At 46.9% G+C, this 21883-nt stretch overlaps 1 protein-coding gene across 1 annotated transcript in view; it reads right to left on the bottom strand.

The window, feature by feature from the left end:
- Positions 1-21883, bottom strand: part of RAB4B (RAB4B, member RAS oncogene family) — a 233910-nt gene that overhangs the window by 39943 nt on the left and 172084 nt on the right. Inside the window, exon 6 of the mRNA XM_085625782.1 lies at positions 20600-20754. Within this exon, the coding sequence (XP_085481908.1) occupies positions 20600-20754 (155 nt within the window). The remainder of the gene's footprint in view (positions 1-20599; positions 20755-21883) is intronic.

Below are 21883 nucleotides of genomic sequence, written 5' to 3'. Positions count from 1 at the left end.
GACTGGGTCTTTAAAGACCTCTGGCGCATGTTTTATAACCCCTTTGAGCATGGGCAGTATGGAGGTGGCCCTATGCGTGGTGTCGAAAGTATCGAGGAGGAAATCCTCCTCCACGGGGTCGGTATGGAGATCTACCCCGTGATAGTGTGCAGCCCTTTGGAGTAAATGGTTGAAACCCAATGAGTCTTCAGGTGGGGATGGTCTCGAAGGATAGAGATCATCTTGTGGGACGTTAGGGATGTCGGGGATGTTATAGTCATCCCATGGGTCTGGGGAGCCTGTGGGAGTAGGGTCCCCTGTGGGTAAGTCATGGGGCACGTCCCCTATGTCATCATATGTGCCGTCATGATAATCATCCGGAGGGGGTGTTGGGGAATGATGAGGAGGGGGTGGAGAAGGTGGGGGGGGGGGGGGGGGGAGGGGGTGGAAGAGGTGGGGAAGATATTCTGAAAGGTGAGGTAGCAGAGTCCTTCCTTTTTGGAGGTGGAGCTGGGGCAGGTTTTTCCAGCTATCTCTTTTTGATGTTGTGCATCAAATGTCCGGTTTTGGAATCCTTGGTTAATGTCTTTTGCAAGGGATCCGGTGTAAAGAGTTCTTCTGAAGGTGGTTTATCCGTCAGCGCCGAAGGCATCGGGCCGTTGGTTTTCTGGCTTTAGTGTCCTGTTTGGAAGTATGCGGCTTGGAAAAGGCTTTTTGTTTGGTCGGTGCCGAGATGGGTTTAGACTTCGAGATCTCGGTGCCGGTGGCCTTGTGTGCTTTTGTCGGTTCCGGGGATGGTGTCGGTACCGAGGAGCTGGAACTGGGTTTCAGCACCGAATGTTTCGGTATGGGGCTTGGTGCTGAAGAGGAGGCCATTTTCTTTTTCGGTGTCGGTGCAGAGGAATGTTTGTCGGCACCGACGGTGTGCTGGCTCGAGCCCGAGCCGCCTGAAGGCTTAATCGGCTTCTTTACCGGTCCCGAAGGTGCGGTGTGGGAAGCAGTGTCTTTGGTTTTACCTAGGCCCGGAGGCGAAGGCGTGACCGAAGCCTTTTTCGGTGCCGGGGAGGGTGTGGGGGGAGCAAATTGGTACTCACGACCCTCTGTGCCGGATTGATGTCCTTCACATCTGAATCGTCGGCTTCGGAGGCGCTGACGAGACCCTCGTCTGTGTGGTGTTCTTCTGGAGCGTCGACGCCCTCTCCGAAGAAGTCATCTGGAATCGCCGTCGACGAGTGTGCCATGGTTCTTCTTGCCCTTCGGTCTCGAATAGTTTTCTTGGACCGGAAGGACTTGCACGCCGGACAGTCTCGAGCCTCGTGTTCAGGGGAGAGGCAGAGATTACATACTTCGTGGAGATCGGTTTGGGGGAATTTGGACCCACATCGAGGGCACTTCTTGAAGAGAGTCCTTTCCATTAGCCCGGACCGGAGCTTGCGTAGGCCCGAAGGCCGGCGTCGACGACTGGAATTGAAGGTCTTGATCGATGAGAGCCGCGCCGAGTGTGGAGATCGTGTTCGAAACAATATCACGAATTGGGGTGAGGATTGCGCGTCGATTGAACTGGAAACCTGTTCGGAACCAGAGCCCGAAGATCACATCCGAGCCCGATGGCGGAAAAAACCAATCTGAGGATGGAGCCGAAGCTCATGCGCAATACGATCCAAAGGAGGAGTCACCTCGTGACTTCCAAAGACTTTCCAAGAAGAAAAACAACTGCAAACATAAGGGCCCAACACCAGATGGCGATCTATGCACAAGTGTGTAATCTGCAGCTCATATGCCTCGAACATATACATATATATATTATCTACTGGTGGTCGCCAGTAGATAGTTATAGTTAGGACCGAGTTCCCATAGGAAATCTGAAAATTCTATTTTGAATAACTTTGGCGCTGGTTGACTTATCTTCATGAAATTTTCAAAACTAATGGGGCACTCCGCTCAGTTCCAACCCTGAAAGTCTCGGGGTTATTCGTCAAGCGGGGGCTGAGAAAAAAGGGGGGTCCCAAAATGCGTTTTCCCCAGGCATTTTCCCATAGGACCTTTAGTCGATAGTACAGCCCGAACGGCTGAACAGAATTACTTGAAATTTGGCAAAGAGGTAGTCCTCAGGTCAGGGATGTGCCTTTTGCATATATGGTGTCAATCTGTTCAGTAGTTCCTGAGAAAATTGCATTTAAAAGCACATAAATATCTATAGCCGCGCACCGTGCGCGCATGGTGCGCGCACCCTAACGTGCGCAAGCGTAATTCTGATTGGTGGTTACATGTCCGTCAACGTTCGAATCGGTCGAAATCAGGAAGTGTCGGCCGCCATTTTGTTTGTTTTTGGTGTGACAGTGAAAAAGAGAGGTGGCGAACGTGAAAAGGGGGCAGGGTAGAGAGTTCCAGACCCCCTAGCCTTTGTCAGGGGGTCCCTGAAGGACCCCGAAGGGTGAAAAAAACATTTTATTTTTTTTCAAAAAATCGCGGGCCCCAGCCGCCATTTTGAGTTTTAGAGGCAGAAGAGAGCTAATAACAGAAGTGGAGAACGTGAAAAGGGGGCAGGGTAGAGAGTCCATGACCCCCTAAGCCTTGTCAGGGGGACCATGAAAGACCCCTTGGGTCACACAATAAAAAATAATAATTTAAAAATATCGCGGGGTGCGCGCACGGGGCGCACACGGCGGCAAAAAAAAAACATTAAAAAAATAGAATTAAAAATCAAGTTTAAGTGTTTAGGATGTTGGGTGGCTCTAAAAAGAGCCGTTGTGTTCATTGAGTGTTTTTTTGTACCTACAAGTAAGTACCGATGCAGAGTCTATAGTTCAAGAGGAAGACTCTGTTGCCTTCATCTGTGAAATGTACACCGTGTCCTCTATAAATGCCTTGCATGTTGTAACGCAAGTTGTTGTGGTATATAAAACCCATACCATAGTCTCTGAGGAAAGCAGAAACAGACTTATTGACGTGCTTTCTTGGTTTGTCAATCTGCGGACAATATTGGTTGGACCAGTTCCACTTTTGCCTTTGGCATATATTAGAATATACAAAGGTAGTTTGTGGAAAAAGTGACATCAATTGCACAAATGTGTCCTTAACAAGCAATTCCAGACCTACCCCAGTTAAAGTGCCTAGGTCATTTCCACCACAGTGCACAATTATAAGGTCAGGCTGTGGGAGATGTAGAAAGGATTTCACCAAAGGCATTAATTGGTGCCACTTTAACCCTCTCTGACCAATCCATTTAATGTCTACATTTGGCAAAGCAAGGTCTTTCACAATACCTCTTTTTTCTGCATACTTTTCACTCCAGAAGACATAGCGATGACCTACAATCCACACTGTGAACATCTTTCAAGGAGATTTGGATGCACTCAGAAGGTGTCTTTCAGTAGAATGGCAATATGAAAAGAAAGATAGTTGTAAAATGGAGGCTTACATACTTTTTTTTAAATAAAAAGAACTCATTGGCTGTTTCAGACCATTCAACACTAAAAACTAGGCTGTATGTTTAAATTTATAAAAGCATGTTTTGCATTGGATCAGAAAAATGTGTTCCCACAGAACATTACTTTGGATTTGCTGTTAAGTTTGAAAAGTTAAGCACTCTTGGTCTTTGGATTAGAAACATTGTGTGCTGAACTTCTGACCTCTCTGCTCACACCAGTGTTCCATGATCTGTTGCTATGCTAGCAGGCAGAAGTCATGTTGGGGGTAGGAATGATTTGGAAAGGGTTGAAATTTCCAAAAAAAAGAAATGTGTGTTTCCATTTAAAAGAAAGGTGGAGAACGTGAAAAGGGAGCAGGGTACAGAGTTCCTGACCCCCTAGCTTTTGTCAGTGGGTCCCTGAAGGACCATGAAGGGTGAAAAAAATATTTTTTATTTTTTTTATTTAAAATCGCGGGGTGCGCGCACGGCGGAAAAAAAACATTAAAAAAATAGAATTAAAAATCAAATTTAAGTGTTTAGAGGTTAGGTGGCTCTAAAAAGAGCTGTTGTGTTAATTGAGGGACAGAGGAAAAAAAAACATGGCAAAAATTATAGGGTGCCGCACGTGTGCTGCTGTATCTTGCTCTCTATTAGCGGAATACTGGTGTCCGCATAAGAGAGAAGAGCATTGCACCATATATGCACCCTCTTAAACAGAGGGTGTATATCCAGAGGAACAGAAGAAGGTGAAGCTGCCACCGCAGATGAAGTGCTCGTCTGAGCTGCCGATGATGTGCTCGGCTGAACTGCTGCGGATGTGCTCGGCTGAGCTGCTGGAGGGTTTTCTCTAGCAGCTCGAGCATAAGCCACAGGATGTACATCTCTAACGTGTCTGATCATAGTGAAGATACTAAAAGAGTATTTCTTTTTAGGATCTCCTCTTGATAAGACACAATCACAAAGAGTGCAGGTGACTTTGGGAGAATTCACTTTCTTCTGCCCCTGTGGAAATGTAAAAAATTGCCATATGAAAGAGTCTCTGTTTCCTCTGTCTCTGTCTCACAAGAGTCTCCTGCTCACTACCAGAAGATAACTGCTGCTCTGCCATTCTGAAGTACTGAAGTACTAGAAAAGCTGCTCAGCTCCTTCTCCCAGGGAATCAGAAGTAATAATGAGGGGAGTGGGTGTGGTGTTGGAAGTTTCTGGAACTGAAACTACTATAAACCAATGAAAAGTGTTGTTTCTTAATCACATGACCTGAAACTACTATAAACCAATGAAAAGTGTTGTTTCTTGATCACATGACTTGCCGTGTGCGCACCGTACGCGTACGGTGCGCGCAGGGTACAAGCACGCATGCGCGTACGTAGCACGCGTGCATGCGCATACGTAGCACGCGCATACGTAGCACGCGCGTACGGAGCACGCGCGCATGCGCGAAAGTAGCACGCGCGTACGGATCAAGCACGAAGTACGCATGCGCACATGGAGCACGTACGCATGCGCACACGGAGCACGTACGCATGCGCACACGGAGCACGTACGCATGTAAGCATCGTGCGCGCACCGTACGCGTACGGTGCGCGCACGGTCAAAAACCCTTAACAAAATATGTTTAGAGGTTTATAGAAGATAATAACTATGCTGTTCAACTATATACAAAAAAAAAAAAATAAGAGCCATTCCATATTGCAGGATACAGTAAATCTATAATTATATACATAGGTAGCTTATTGTAAAATAAAGAATTAAAAAATATAATAAAACATTCATGAATTAGCATTTAAAAAACTTTTCAAATTCGCTTAAAAAACCATAGGTTTCACACACATTATAGTTAGGAGTTAGCATTTTAAAAACCTTGCAAATTCACTGAAAAAACCATAGGTTTCACACATGTTATAGTCATCTGGACATTTCACTCGTACACAATCATTGAAATTCCCCCGTTATAGTTAGTTCAGCTAACTATAACTCGCGCGCCCGCAATCCACTGCTGATGACGTCACATATTACATCACTCATGACATGGTCAGTGATATCACTGATGACATCACTGTGAGAAAGTGGCTCTGTATATACTGTTCCTTAATAGGTACAGGGTGTACAGAGTCCACAGACCCCAAGGGTTTAACAGAGGTTAAAGTTAGATATAACCTTACTCTCCAAAGTGGTAGCCTGGTCGAGCAGTAAGGCAGTTACAGAGGACGTGTAAAGCATTTGCTGTACACACTCAGTCAGCAAATAGTTCCACACACTCAATAACTGAACTCTAGGCCAATGGTTTGTATAAAAAAAAAATATATGCTTGTTTTATTTTAGAACCAACACTTGGAATCAAAATATACTTTCTCGACAGGAGAGGTTTCATAAAAATACTTTTGTATATGCAATAGACTTTTTAGTAAACAGTTACAAATAGTTGCAGTAGGCAACTCTATTTCTAAACACAATACATTGAGCTCAAGGATAAATTCAGATTATATGCAACAGATTACTTTGTAGATTACTTTTGTAATTCCAGGCTTGGATCCTAGATCCAGTCCTGGGTCAGTTCTCAGAATCAGATGTTAAAAGTCGACTTTGGTACTGTAATGATTTTTAACTAATATTTAGCTATTTCAAAAGTGAGCACTTAGAAAATATTTCAGAGCAAACAATCAATGATTCCCTATGGAAGGAAATGTAGGTTACAGGTACAGTAGGTTATCGTTACTTTTGTAATCCAGTACTGGGTGGCTAGACTCAGTACTGGGACATTTATCCAAAGCAGGTAAGTAATTACGTTTTCAGATGTTATACGATTTTTGAGGAATATTTAGAAATTGCAGAAATCAACACTTAGAAGAAATTTCACAGAAAAGCAGTCAATGGTTTCCTTTGGAAGAAAAATGAGTTAAAGGTAAGTATAGTTGTGGGTACTTTTCAGAGTCAGTGCTGGGCACCAAGATCCAGCACTGGGAGCTCACCTAAGAGCAGGTGAGTAAATTCGTTTTTGTCACTCGGCTGATTTTTGGTGATTATTTGAAGTTTTGAAAAGTCCACACTTAGAAGAATTTTCAAGCAAAAGCCAGTCAATGTTACCCTATGAGGAAAATGAAGTTAGCGGTTTAAGGGTAAGTACTCGACTGGCAGAGTTGAAGTTCTGGGCATAGACTCAGGGGTCCCCCAGTGTCAGGTAGGTACAGTTAGTTCACCCTCAGCGGTTTCAGGACGGCCGGGTGAAGAGAGAGTTAGGCCCAATGTTATCCTATGAGGGATAGGGGGGCCTTGGTTGGTGGCTGCTGTCTGGCAAGCCACGTGGCTGTGGGAGCTGGGCTCCTGGTCACTTACTCAGGGCAAGTGGGGAAGTAGGTTAGAGTAGAGTTATCACTGCCAGGGCCACTCGGGCGGCTGGCTGCAGGGTGCTTTTGAGCCGTCGGGCGCTCAATTGATTTCTATGGGAAATCTCCGGTTTGGAAAAAGACTGCAGGCTCGGGGACGAGGACTCTTCGGGTGCCACCACCACTTCGAGGGGTAAGTTGGGTAGTTAGAGGATAGGTAGGTACCCCGGGATTGGACACAGAGGGCCGTGGGGCGCCGGGTGCAGGGGTGCCTTTTGATGTCGGAAATCTTACCCTCTTGTTGATCGCGGTTGGGGTGGCACTCTGTTCTGAGGCTGCAAGCTTCTTCAGGATAGTCGAGGGGGGTCCTTGGGTGCCGGACTCGGGGTCACAGTCGCCGTGGGGTCGTCCTCGTGGATTTAGTTCACTCCGGCACCGGCCAGGCTTGGCGGGTGCAGAGTGGGCTGGGATCGCGGTTCCGGGCTGCTGCCAGGGGTGAAAGGTAGGTTCTGAGTAGAGCCTCTACTCGTGGGAGTCCCAGGGGATCAGAGTTCAAAGGTAGCCAGGTCCTCCGGGGTTTCTGAGGTTGCTGGCCACAAGAGATGCCGGGTTTGGAGCAGGAGCAAGTCCGAGGTCGACAGGCCGGTAGGGCTGGGGCCAAAGCAGTTGGTGTCTCCCTCTCCTTTGCAGCTGCAGGGCAGGTCTTCTTTTCTTCTCGCTCTTCTTGTAGTTTCGGAATCTGGAATCTCCGGAAGGAAGGTTCAGGGTGCCCCTAAATACTAGATTTAGGGGCGTTACAGGTAGGTGAAGGCCAGAGACCAATGGGTCCTTGTCCTGGGGTGGGTACACCCCCTATCCTGCTCCTCTCCTGTGGGAGAGGGGCAGTAGCCTAATCCTGATAGGGCAGGGCCTCCCATCTTCAAGATGGCGAGAGCCCGGAGATGTGCTTCACCTCGCCTCCCCCACCTGAGGGGTAGGGTGGGCAGGCTGGCACATCCCCTGTCCTTGTATGGGGTTTCCGGCCAAGCTTCCCGCCAGAGTGGGGGGGGTTGCAGTGGCCTGGGGAAACTCCTAGAGGCTGCAGGCCTTTGAAGCTTCCCTTTGCTCATCCTTGGGGAGGAAATCTATCAACTCACCCAGGATGTGCATTGTTGCAGGCCCGGGAGAGCAGGGGCTCTCCCACCCAGGGGTCCAGCAACGTGTCTGCTGTGTGGCAGCCTGGGCAGCCTCAGAGCAGACGTGGATTGTAGGTTAGTTGTAGGAGGGCATCTCTAACATGCCCTCTGGGGTGCTTGGTACATTAAATCTCACACTGGCATCAGTGTGGGTTTAATGTGCTGAGAAGTTTGATACCAAACTTCCCAGTCTTTAGTGTTGCCATTATGGTGCTGTGGAGCTCGTATTTGACGAGCTCTCAGCACCATGTACTCTTAAATGGCAGCACGGCACTTACAGTGCCTGGGAATGGACCTGGGTACTGTAGGGGCACAGGGCTCCTGCTCCTGTGCCCACACCATGGGCATAAGGCACCCAGCCAGAGGGGTGACTGACATATGTCTTGGCAGTGTGGGTGTTGGGCATGGCACACAGAGATGTGTGCCATGTCGATGTGTGCCAGGTCTTCCCTGGTCACAAGGCCCTGGGTACCTAGGGTACCATTTACTAGGGGCTGACATGTGGCCAGGGTTTGCCAATTGGGAGTTTTTGTGTTTTAAGGAAGGAACATAGGCCCTGGGCACCTGATTGGCAGGAGTCCAGGGTACACTCAGTAAAAGTACATTCAGCAATTTAGCAAAAAGTGGGGGCATACCATGCAAGAAAGAGGGCACTTTCTCACACAACCCCCCCAAACGAAAGGTGATGAGACTAACCTTGTCCTATGGAGTCTTCATTCTCCAGGTGGAAGAACCTGGAAAGTCCATCTGCATTGGCATGGGCAGTCCCTGGTCTATGTTCCACTTCAAAGTCCATTCCCTGTAGGGAGATGGACCACCTTAATAGCTTTGGATTTTCCCCTTTCATCTGCATTAGCCATCTGAGAGGTCTGTGGTCAGTTTGAACCAGGAAGTGAGTACCAAACAGGTATGGCCTCAACTTCTTCAGGGACCAAACCACAGCAAAAGCCTCCCTCTCAATGGCACTCCAACGCTGCTCTCTGGGGAGTAGCCTCCTGCTTATAAAAGCAACAGGTTGGTCCTGGCCTTCATCATTGGTCTGGGATAGGACCGCTCCTATCCCTAGCTCAGAGGCATCAGTCTGCACTATGAACTGCTTGGCATAATCTGGGGCTTTTAGAATTGGTGCTGAGCACATTGCTTCTTTCAGGGTGTCAAAAGCATTTTGGCAACTAACTGTCCAGTTCACTTTCTTGGGCATTTTCTTGGAGGTGAGTTCTGTGAGGGGGGGTCACAATGGACCCATACCCCTTCACAAACCTCCTGTAGTATCCAGTCAAGCCAAGGAATGCCCTGACTTGGGTCTGGGTTGTTGGAGCTATCCAATCCATGATGGCCTGGATCTTTGGTTGTAAGGGCTGTACCTGGCCTCCACCTACAAGGTGGCCCAAGTACTCCACAGTGCCCTGCCCTATCTGGCATTTGGATGCCTTGATAGTGAGGCCTGCATTGTGCAGGGCCTCTAAAACTTTTCCAAGGTGGATCAGGTGATCCTGCCAGGTGGAGCTAAAGACAGCAATATCATCAAGATAAGCTGCACTAAAGGACTCCAGCCCAGCCAGGACATGGTTCACCAGCCTCTGGAAAGTGGCAGGGGCATTCTTTAACCCAAAGGGCATCACAGTAAACTGATAATGTCCATCAGGGGTGGAGAATGCGGTTTTCTCTTTTGCTCCTGGGTCCAAGCCAATCTGCCAGTACCCTGCAGTTAAGTCAAAGGTACTGAGGAATTGGGCAGCCCCTAATTTATCTATCAGTTCATCTGCTCTTGGGATAGGGTGAGCATCTGTCTTGGTGACAGAGTTGAGCCCTCTATAGTTCACACAGAACCTCATCTCTCTCTTTTGACCCTGTTGATGAGGTTTGGGGACTAGAACCACTGGGCTGGCCCAGGGGCTCTCAGAGGGTTCAATGACCCCTAACTCCAGCATCTTGCCGACCTCCGCTTTGATGCTCTCCTTGACCTGGTCTGACTGTCGATAGATTTTGTTTTTGACAGGTGCATTGTCACCAGTGTCCACATCATGGGTACACCAGTTGGTCAGACCAGGGAGAAGAGGCTAGCATACTGCTGCAAGACTTGCTTGCAGTCAGTTTGCTGTTGGGCAGAGAGGGTGTCTGATAAGACCACACCATCCACTGACCCATCCTTTGGGCTGTAAGAGAGGAGGTCAGGGAGAGGTTCCCTCTCTGCTTCCTGCTCCTCATCAGTCACCATCAGCATGGTGATGTCAGCCCAGTCATTGTAGAGCTTGAGGCGGTTCACATGGATGACCCGCTTGGGTGTCCTGCTAGTGCCCAGGTCCACTAGATAGGTGACCTCACTCTTTCTTTCTAGGATAGGGTAAGGGGCACTCCATTTATCTTGGAGAGCCCTTGGTGCCACTGGCTCCAAAACCCACACCTGTTGCCCAGGTTGAAATTCAACCAGTGCAGCTTTTTGGTCATACCAGTGCTTCTGGAGCTCCTGGCTGGCCTCAAGGTTTTTGGATGCTTTTTCCATGTACTCAGCCATTCTGGACCTTAGGCCAAGCACATAGTCCACTATGTCTTTTTTGGGTTCTTGAAGAGGCCTCTCCCAGCCCTCTTTTACAAGACAGACAAAGTGGTCTCCTTACAGGATGACCAAACAGAAGTTCAAAGGTGAGAAACCTACTCCCTTCTGTGGCACTTCTCTGTAAGCGAAAAGCAGGCATGGTAACAGGACATCCCATCTCCTTTTCAGTTTTTCAGGGAGACCCATAATCATACCTTTCAATGTCTTGTTGAATCTCTCAACAAGGCCATTGGTTTGTGGGTGGTAGGGGGTAGTAAACGTATACTGCACCCCACACTCCTTCCACATGTGTGTTAGGTAAGCAGACATGAAGTTGGAACCTCTGTCTGAAACCACCTCCTTAGGGAAACCCACCCTGGTGAAGACACCCAGGAGGGCCTTGGCTAATGCAGGAGCTGTAGTAGTCCTAAGGGGAATTGCTTCAGGGTACCTAGTGGCATGATCCACTACCACTAGAATAAATGTGTTCCCTGAGGCTGTGGGTGGCTCAAGTGGACACACAATGTCCACTCCTACCCTTTCAAAGGGGACCCCCACCACTGGTAGTGGAATGAGGGGGGCCTTTGGGTGGCCACCTGTCTTGCCACTGGCCTGACAGGTGACACAGGAGCTGACAAACTCCTTCACCTTTTGGTGCATCTGGGGCCAGTAGAAGTGACTAACTAGCCTTTCCCAAGTTTTGGATTGCCCCAGATGTCCAGCTAGGGGGATGTCATGAGCCGCCAAAGTTAGGAGGAACTCCCTGTACTTCTGTGGCACTACCACCCTCCTGGTGGCTCCAGGAGTGGGGTTTCTTGCCTCAGCATACAGTAATCCCTCTTCCCAATAAGCTCTGTGGGTACCACTGACATCTCCCCTGGCTTCTGAAACAGCTTGCTGCCTCAGGCTTTCAAGAGTGGGACAGTCTCGCTGACCCTGGCACAGCTCTTCCCTAGAGGGTCCCCCTGGGCCCAAGAGTTCAACCTGGTAAGGGTCAAGCTCCATGGACTCAGTTCCCTCAGGGGTATCCAAATCCTCTCCCTGGGGAGAGGGGTCCTGAATGTTTTGCTGTGAAGAAGCTGGTTCCCCAGTCTTCTTACCTTTTCTCTTGGTTGGCGGGCCATTATTCCAGGCTCCAGACCTACTTTTTCACCCTTCCTCTTGCTCTGTGCTCTGGTTTGCACACACACTAATTCAGGGATGCCCAGCATGGCTGCATGGGCCTTCAGTTCAACCTCAGCCCAGGCTGAGGTTTCCAGATCATTTCCAAGCAGACAGGCAGATGGTAACTTTGGAGAGACCACAACCTGTTTCAGGCCAGTAACCTCCCCCCCCCCTCCCCCAGCCTAATGTTACCATGGCCATGGGATGACTAGTGGTGACACTGTCAGCGTTGGTGACTGGGTAAGACTTCCCAATCAAGGGGAAACCAGTGTGTGTTTCACCATAGTGACACTGGCACCTGTATCCCTCAGAGCTTCTACCCAGGTTCCATTCACCCAGGGGTACTGCAAGTATTTCTTTAAGTTGGGTGGCCACACAGCTACAGTGGCAAACTCAACTTCTCCCAAGGAGACTAGACTGGCTTCAGTGTGTTCCCAGATTTGCTCAGGGTACACCTCTGATCCCATTTGTATGCTTGCTGCCCCAGGAGTAGCTGTACTGGGTGCCTTAGGGGCTTTGTTTTGGGGGCAAGCTACAGTTGTGTCCTTGCTTCTTGCAGGTATTACACCAGGCCTTTAAGGGATCAAAGTGCTTCCCCCTATATGGTTGGGGCACATAGGGAGTAGTTTGGGTCCCACCCACCTGAACAGGTTTTTGGGGCCCTTTGGAAGACTCAAACTTTTTATCTTGGGGATTCTCACCACCTTTCCCCTGGGGAGGTTTTGGGACCACTTTCTTTTGGTCACCCCCAGTGGTTGTCTTGGTCACCCTAGTCTTGACCCAGTGGTCTGCCTTCTTTCCCAATTCTTGGGGAGAAATTAGACCTAGGTCTACCAAATGCTGATGCAACTTTTCATTTGTGCAGTTACTCAAAATATGTTCCTTCATGAATACATTGTACAATCCATTAAAATCCTGCACACCATGTCCAGCTAACCAACCATCCAGTGTCTTCACTGAGAAATCTACAAAATCAATCAAGGACTGGGTCTGGGTTTTGTGAGCCCCCCTGAATCTAATTCTATACTCCTCAGTGGTGAATCCAAATCCCTCAATCAGAGCTTTCTTCATGAGGTCATAGGATCCTGCCTCTGGCCCAGAAAGGGTCAGAAGCCTGTCTCTGCAGTTACCAGAAAACAGTTCCCACAGGAGTGCCCCCCAGAGAGGTTTCTTCACTTTTCTGATATCACAAGCCCTCTCAAAGGCTGTGAACCATTTGGTGATATCATCACCTTCCTCAAATTTAGGGGCAATCCCTTTGGGGATTTTAAGGTCAGAAGTTTCCTCCCTATCCTTATTTTTATTATTGCTGCCACCATTGATGGGTGCTAAACCCATCTCTCTCCTTTCTTTTTCTAGAGCCAGGAGCCTGGACTCTAGCTCTAATCTTTTGGCCAGCCTCACAAGGCTGTCCTCTTCACTGGGGGGTCCCCCAGTGTTCTCTCTGGGACCAGAGCCACCTGTGTAGTCTCTAGGTTCCCAGATGCTAATCCTTGAAAGGGAGGGTATGGGTGCCCTCTCCTCCCTAGGGAATAGCATAGGGGGGGTTGTTGTCAACCTCCTCTGCTTCCCTTTCCTCATCTGACTGGCCATCACCATGTTCAGATGGGTGGTCCTTAGCATACTCAGCCAAGAGCTCCTGGAGCCCTAGTTTGGTTGGATGCAGGGCCATTTGTAAATTTTTAAGTTTGCATAAGGACCTCAAGTGTAAGTAAGGTGTGAGGTCAAGCTCCTCCACCAGGTCCATGTTGTTATTTTCACTAATAGCTGGGTTTGTTTGAGACATTCTAACCTGACAGTTCTAACCCTCTACCCTGACTATAGTGACTTTTATTTTTCTAGAATTCTAATGGGACTTAAGCAAGGCCCTAGCAAGACTTTTAGTAATTTTGGAAAGACCAATCAGAATTCTAAAGGCAATTTTTAGGAGTTCTGTCGTGTGGTCAGATGGTAACAAAGTAGTCCAACAAATGCAAGTTTGTATCCCACCGCTGATCCACCAATGTGAGAAAGTGGCTCTGTATATACTGTTCCTTAATAGGTACAGGGTGTACAGAGTCCACAGACCCCAAGGGTTTAACAGAGGTTAAAGTTAGATATAACCTTACTCTCCAAAGTGGTAGCCTGGTCGAGCAGTAAGGCAGTATCAGAGGACGTGTAAAGCATTTGTTGTACACACTCAGTCAGCAAATAGTTCCACACACTCAATAACTGAACTCTAGGCCTATGGTTTGTATAAAAAAAAATATATGCTCGTTTTATTTTAGAACCAACACTTGGAATTAAAATATACTTTCTCGACAGGAGAGGTTTCATAAAAATACTTTTGTATATGCAATAGACTTTAGTAAACAGTTACAAATAGTTGCAGTAGGCAACTCTAATTCTAAACACAATACATTGAGCTCAATGATAAATTCAGATTATATGCAACAGATTACTTTGTAGATTACTTTTGTAGATTACTTTTGTAATTCCAGGCTTGGATCCTAGATCCAGTCCTGGGTCAGTTCTCAGAATCAGATGTTAAAAGTCGACTTTGGTACTGTAATGATTTTTAACTAATATTTAGCTATTTCAAAAGTGAGCACTTAGAAAATATTTCAGAGCAAACAATCAATGATTCCCTATGGAAGGAAATGTAGGTTACAGGTACAGTAGGTTATCGTTACTTTTGTAATCCAGTACTGGGTGGCTAGACTCAGTACTGGGACATTTATCCAAAGCAGGTAAGTAATAATGTTTTCAGATGTTATACGATTTTTGAGGAATATTTAGAAATTGCAGAAATCAACACTTAGAAGAAATTTCACAGAAAAGCAGTCAATGGTTTCCTATGGAAGAAAAAGGAGTTAAAGGTGAGTATAGTTGTGGGTACTTTTCAGAGTCAGTGCTGGGCACCAAGATCCAGCACTGGGAGCTCACCTAAGAGCAGGTGAGTAAATTCGTTTTTGTCACTCGGCTGAATTTTGGTGATTATTTGAAGTTTTGAAAAGTCCACACTTACAAGAATTTTCAAGCAAAAGCCAGTCAATGTTACCCTATGAGGAAAATGAAGTTAGCGGTTTAAGGGTAAGTACTCGACTGGCAGAGTTGAAGTTCTGGGCATAGACTCAGGGGTCCCCCAGTGTCCGGTAGGTACAGTTAGTTCACCCTCAGCGGTTTCAGGACGGTCGGGTGCAGAGAGAGTTAGGCCCAATGTTATCCTATGAGGGATAGGGGGGCCTTGGTTGGTGGCTGCTGTTTGGCAAGCCACGTGGCTGTGGGAGCTGGGCTCCTGGTCACTTACTCAGGGCAAGTGGGGAAGTAGGTTAGAGTAGAGTTTTCACTGCCAGGGCCACTCGGGCGGCTGGCTGCAGGGTGCTTTTGAGCCGTCGGGCGCTCAATTGATTTCTATGGGAAATCTCCGGTTTGGAAAAAGACTGCAGGCTCGGGGACGAGGACTCTTCGGGTGCCACCACCACTTCGAGGGGTAGTTAGAGGATAGGTAGGTACCCCGGGATTGGGCACAGAGGGCCGTGGGGCGCCGGGTGCAGGGTTGCCTTTTGATGTCGGAAATCTTACTCTCTTGTTGATCGCGGTTGGGGTGGCACTCTGTTCTGAGGCTGCAAGCTTCTTCAGGATAGTCGAGGGGGGTCCTTGGGTGCCGGACTCGGGGTCCCAGTCGCCGTGGGGTCGCCCTCATGGGTTAAGTTCACTCCAGCACCGGCCAGGCTTGGCGGGTGCGGAGTGGGCTGGGATCGCGGTTCCGGGCTGCTGCCAGGGGTGAAAGGTAGGTTCTGAGTAGACCCTCTACTCGTGGGAGTCCCAGGGGATCAGAGTTCAAAGGTAGCAAGGTCCTCCGTGGTTTCTGAGGTTGCTGGCCACAAGAGATGCCGGGTTTGGAGCAGGAGCAAGTCCGAGGTCGACAGGCCGGTAGGGCTGGGGCCAAAGCAGTTGGTGTTTCCCTCTTCTTTGCAGCTGCAGGGCAGGTCTTCTTTTCTTCTCGCTCTTCTTGTAGTTTCGGAATCTGGAATCTCCGGAAGGAAGGTTCAGGGTGCCCCTAAATACTAGATTTAGGGGCGTTACAGGTAGGTGAAGGCCAGGGACCAATGGGTCCTTGTCCTGGGGTGGGTACACCCCCTATCCTGCTCCTCTCCTGTGGGAGAAGGGCAGTAGCCTAATCCTGATAGGGCAGGGCCTCCCATCTTCAAGATGGCGAGAGCCCGGAGATGTGCTTCACCTCGCCTCCCCCACCTGAGGGGTGGGGTGGGCAGGCTGGCACATCCCCTGTCCTTGTATGGGGTTTCTGGCCAAGCTTCCCGCCAGAGTGGGGGGGTTGCAGTGGCCTGGGGAAACTCCTAGAGGCGGCAGGCCTTTGAAGCTTCCCTTTGCTCATCCTGGGGGAGGAGATCTATCAACTCACCCAGGATGTGCATTGTTGCAGGCCCGGGAGAGCAGGGGCTCTCCCACCCAGGGGTCCAGCAACGTGTCTGCTGTGTGGCAGCCTGGGCAGCCTCAGAGCAGACGTGGATTGTAGGTTAGTTGTAGGAGGGCATCTCTAAGATGCCCTCTGGGGTGCTTGGTACAGTAAATCTCACACTGGCATCAGTGTGGGTTTAATGTGCTGAGAAGTTTGATACCAAACTTCCCAGTCTTTAGTGTTGCCATTATGGTGCTGTGGAGCTCGTGTTTGACGAGCTCTCAGCACCATGTACTCTTAAATGGCAGCACTGCACTTACAGTGCCCGGGAATGGACCTGGGTACTGTAGGGGCACAGGGCTCCTGCTCCTGTGCCCACACCATGGGCATAAGGCACCCAGCCAGAGGGGTGACTGACATAGGTCTTGGCAGTGTGGGTGTTGGGCATGGCACACACTCTTCATTTTGTCCTGCACCCAGACACTCAGCCTGCAAAGGCAGTGTGTGTGTGTAAGGGTACAGGGCCCCTAAGGGTGGCACAATCAGTGCTGCAGCCCTTAGGGGTCTTCCCTGGTCACAAGGCCCTGGGTACCTAGGGTACCATTTACTAGGGGCTGACATGTGGCCAGGGTTTGCCAATTGGGAGTTTGTGTGTTTTAAGGAAGGAACATAGGCCCTGGGCACCTGATTGGCAGGAGTCCAGGGTACACTCAGTAAAAGTACATTCAGCAATTTAGCAAAAAGTGGGGGCATACCTTGCAAGAAAGAGGGCACTTTCTCACAATCACTGATGACATCATCAATGTGATAAATTACTGCACCTTCTCACACCCTAATTTAACCGTTGATACACGAACTCAAAATTTCAGACGTCCATTCACAAAACCATAGATACTCCAATACCAATAACTACATACCCACTTATTAACTCTTAGGTTTACATACACCTCCACTCATTCATATGTATAGTCACTCATACTTACAGTCACTCCTTACAAGACTATCATATGCATTTATGCACCTACATAGACACTCACACACCACCAATAATCCATAGAGGTTCTGTCACACCTAGTCAGTCATGCAAATAATTAATCACACTCCCATCTACTCACCTATGCAGTTATACACACACAAGTTCACTTACTCATAAAAATAGTACCACATTCTTACGCTCTTATACAATCATTGATACAAGCACACACTCATCCATACAGCCACTCTCACAATCACACTCTCACATACACCCACTTATATACTCTTACACACATATATACTGCCTTTCACATATGTAGTTAGTCACAAATGTACCACTGAGATATACATTCAATCCCTAACACACCCATACATACACTCACTCAACCATACAGTTCCTCACAGATGCACTGTTAAAACCATGAACCCATGGAATCACCCACTCACACATCTATGCACAGAGTCACACACAGCCTACCCACACAAACAATCAAGCACCCATACAGATACTCAGACAACCAATCGATAACCCATATAGACACTCATATAGCTATTCACAAAACCATGCAGCCACTTATACGCCAACAGACAGAAACATGAAGACATTCACATAGTTTAGTCACTAGTCTGCAGTAAGATACATTTAATGACTCGCTTTTCCAGTCAATTACGCACGTAGAAAATCATCCATTCACACACTTGTACAGCCACTCATTCTTCCACAGGCCTTTCACTATAAATATATAAAACATATTTAAATTTTACAGAAACACACAGTCACTGGATGATGTCATGAGTGATGTCATGAGTGATGTCATGAGTGATGTCATGAGTGAGGTCACTGACCATGTCATGAGTGATGTAATATGTGACGTCATCAGCAGTGCATTGTGGGCGTGAGAGTTATAGTTAGCTGAACTAACTATAACGGGGGAATTTCAATGGTTTTGTACGAGTGAAAAGTCCAGCTAACTATAACGCCCCCGAAACCTATGGTTTTTTCAGTGAATTTCTAAGGTTTTTTAAATGCTAATTCCTAACTATAACGTGCCTGAAACCTATGTTTTTTTCAGTGAATATATATATATATATATATATATATATATATATATATATATATATACCAAAGGCATTCGTCAGTTTCTCCCTTTACTCTGATAGAGAGAGAGAGATAAGTAGAGAGATGTATATTAATATGCCACATGTCTATCATCTGTAGATTAACAATTATTTTGGTCTATCTGGGGAGGTCGTAAAGAATGAGTTAAGGTGTTTTTTTAAAATATTTTTTTATCATGTACAAAAACACCTAATAGGTGTTGCAAATATTAACAACAAATATATGGAGTACATTTACTTCGTACATGGTTATTCAAGCAGCAGTAATTCTGCTCTTGAAAGACAGCAGAGTTGGAACAAGGCATTGCATCATACACCAAATCATCGGCCTATTTGCCTCCAAAGTGCTCCATACCTGGCGGTTAAGAGTCCTCTCTTGAGTCATGTGCGGTTCTATAGTTGCGGAGAGTCTTTCAGTCCCTCTAGCAGGCCCAGTCCATGGTAATCTATCCAGCAGACCCGCACCTTGCAGAATTTCCGCGGGCGGGAATGAGTTAAGGTTATTCATTCTAGTGGAAGTCTTAACTACCAAAACTTCTCAGAGGGCGAGTGGCAAGACTGGAATGGATCCTGCTTGGCCTTCACACGTTTCTTCTTGGACTTTGACTTCACTGAAGACCTGGATCGTGAGGACGACCTGTTGCAGGAGCAGCCCAAAAAGCAGGAACATGTTCGCGATCTTGACTTTGAGAGCGAACGGGGTTTAGGCAACTTCCTGTGCTATTTGGAAAGGATCAGCTTGACTCTGCGACCCCCGATTAGCTTCAGGTGCATAAGGGCACACTTCTGGCATAGCTTGGAGTCGTTGCTCGAAACCCAAACACCAGAGATCTGCCACATGAAGATATGTCAGAGACATCTACAAAGGCGCAAAACGAAAGTGACTGATGTCCGCATGTTTGGGTGACATTTATATGTGGCGCCAGCTGTCAATTCCAGGGATCAACGGAGTTGATGTGGAGACGCGTAACGCCACCTACCAGCAAACAGAAGCTACAGAGAAAAACCTCTGGATCCATTGTAGAGTCTTGGGGTATTCTAGAGTTGAGAAAGCTGCGGTTCGAAGTATCCATTAGAAAATAACGTGTTCTTAGGTCTTCATATCAGGGTTTTCTAAGCTGGAAGTTCTAAAAATATCAGGTGCTGAACTGCTTAATTTGACAGTACTTTGTGCTGAAGGCTAAGCTGGTTTTGCAGCGATTCGAACGTATGACTTACAAGTCACAGCAAATGTCAGTGTTGAGCTTATAACTCACTGAGACATCTTACCAGCAATAATAAACCAAGTTCACAATTCATATTTTTACGGTCATGGTTTAATAAGTGTTGCATATATGAACACTTTTGCCAGGTAAAATAAGAAAATCACAAACAGGATGACAAATATTATAGATAACCTTAGGTTACTACGAATGCATATTTCCTGATGCTGAGCAGGTTATAGCTTTTTCACAGATCCCCGTTGAGAACTTACCAACTTCACGAAATCCTACAGCGAGGACCGAATCATGCAGTACTTGAATGTAGAGTTTGGGCGCCCTCTGGCGGCTATAACGGTTAGCTGCTGTCTGAGATACCTAAGCTACAGCAATTCCAGAATTAAATCTGACATTTATTTATGCTAAATGACACAGAATCAATCACTTAAGCAGCTGTATCACCAGTAGTAGCTCTGTTGAAGCTAATGATTTTAAAAGTTTTGGAAGCCTCTACCTAAATTCGTAAAAATGTCTGGGATGACGCTCCTAGCCTCCGCGGGCTGCATTTTCTAGTTCACTGTACAGTTTATGGCCAAAGCTGCTACTGATATAGGAATGCAAAAGCACTTTAAAAAAAGGTACAGTCAGAATTCTTTTTATTGGAACATACACCGACCCAATATAGGCACCTAGTATTGCAGGGTGCGACAAAATATGTAATGTTCCTAACAAAAGGTTTTGAAAAGTATGCGAAAATATATTGAAATGTGGATTGCCTGTATAAAAAAAAAAAAAAAGTCACTAGAAACCGGCAGGAGATTGGTTTGAGCAGAAAATCTCAATTTTCGATAAATTTTCTGGGTCTCCTACGGTAAAAAAAAATAAAAAAAATAAGACTGTATCGTGTAAAGTAAAGTTGAGCGAAATTACAAATGAGATTTTTTTTTATTTCATTGATATTTACCTTTTACTCAGGTTTTCATAAAGTCTGATCAGAGAATCACAAAAGTGGTTACTGACTTCTGTTAGAAGACCGTTACAGATTACATTGTTTAATACAATTAGGGGGGATAATTTGACAGATGAAAAGTGAACACATCATCATTCAACTAAACAAGTCTAACCTCCTTAAAGTTTAGAGTTTTAGCCCAAGATGAACTTTGAAAGGAACAAAATAATGACCATATCTCCTTCAAAAAAAATGTACGATTCCATTTTTTTCTTTAAGGTCAGCAACTCTCAACTGCAATACCTTCCAATAGAAAATGTATTATTTCAATGCTGAGCACATAAAAGTACTTTTGGGAACACTTACCGCTTTCTTGCGCGAACCGGGAGGCCTCTAGAAACGTTACTTCGCGATCTGCGTCAAGATCCTTCTTGTTTCCACACAAAATAATGGCTATATTAGGGCTGGCCAGGGTCCGTGCATCTGTCAACCAATTAGTCAAAGCGTTGTATGTCTCCCGGCTTTCCAACCAAGAAAAAAACATTGAAGGAAAAAATGCCATTAAGATAGAAATTAAATTAGGATTTTAATTAAAATATCAAATAAAGGTATAAGGATCTTCAGACTACATACACCAAGACCTTGTTTTGAGATTATAGTTGAAAAACGGAGGCTAGGTGACCCATTGCACTAGTACTCTTTGTGGAAGAGGTGTGGCGCAGCAGCTAGGCTGCCCGACTCCCAGGTTCGATCTCCGGCCCCGGCGGCAGGTTAGCCCTGCACCATGTGACTCTGGGCAACAGCTCGCTTAATCTTCCCGAGGGCCCCCAGCGCTGCGACACCACTTCGGAGGTAGCTGTGCGCTTTACAAATACTGGTATTTCATTTCAAGAAACCCCAGTCAATAACACGGGGTTATCAACGAGATTTTTTGTTTCCATAGTGAATGTTGACCTCAAAAGGGGACTCTAAAAACTGGAAGCTCAGGCATGGGAGGACTGGAAAACAAGCATCCTGGGGCTGGTTTCGGGGTATCACCCTTCATCAGCCAGGCTAGCTTGAATCCAGTGGCATAGTGAGCACAGGATCCATGTGGGCATACCCATGGCCACTTAGGGCGAACATAGCAAACACAACAAGATGATGAACAGAGTGCAACGCTGTTGTGTTTGCTATGTTCGCCCTAAGTGGCCATGAGTATACCAAAGACGTGGAGAAGAGCTATTCTGCAACACCCACCATTTCGTGTAAATTCAACATGCTACCCTGCTGCTTCTCCCATTTTGAATTTGATTTTACCAACCATGATCGCACATCACTTCATGGGGAAAATATCATGGGCGGGCTGGTGAACTTCGAATTTGGTGGGGTGCAAATGTATACCTGAATTGCAGTGAGCGAGACTATCCCCGAAAGTGCAGCCTCCCCAACTTCCCATTTTAAATTGTTTTTTCTTTTTGGAGGTGGAAAAAGCGGATTGTTATAGCAGATGCATTGTAAGTGACAGACCAAAAACAGATATAGTATTACAGGTCCTTTTTAGAAGGACGCTCTTGAAATGTTACAAAGAATGTATAGTTTGCTTGTCAAGCGAGCCAGACCATTGGGACCAACCAGGCCCAAGAACCTACTTATCAAAAACAAACTGTG

Source organism: Triturus cristatus, chromosome 9 (genome assembly GCF_964204655.1).
Source record: "Triturus cristatus chromosome 9, aTriCri1.1, whole genome shotgun sequence".
In the NCBI taxonomy this organism is placed as follows: Eukaryota; Metazoa; Chordata; class Amphibia; order Caudata; family Salamandridae; genus Triturus; species Triturus cristatus.
The sequence above is the reverse complement of the archived record's forward strand: the minus strand, read 5'-3'. Positions and strand labels throughout refer to the sequence as shown.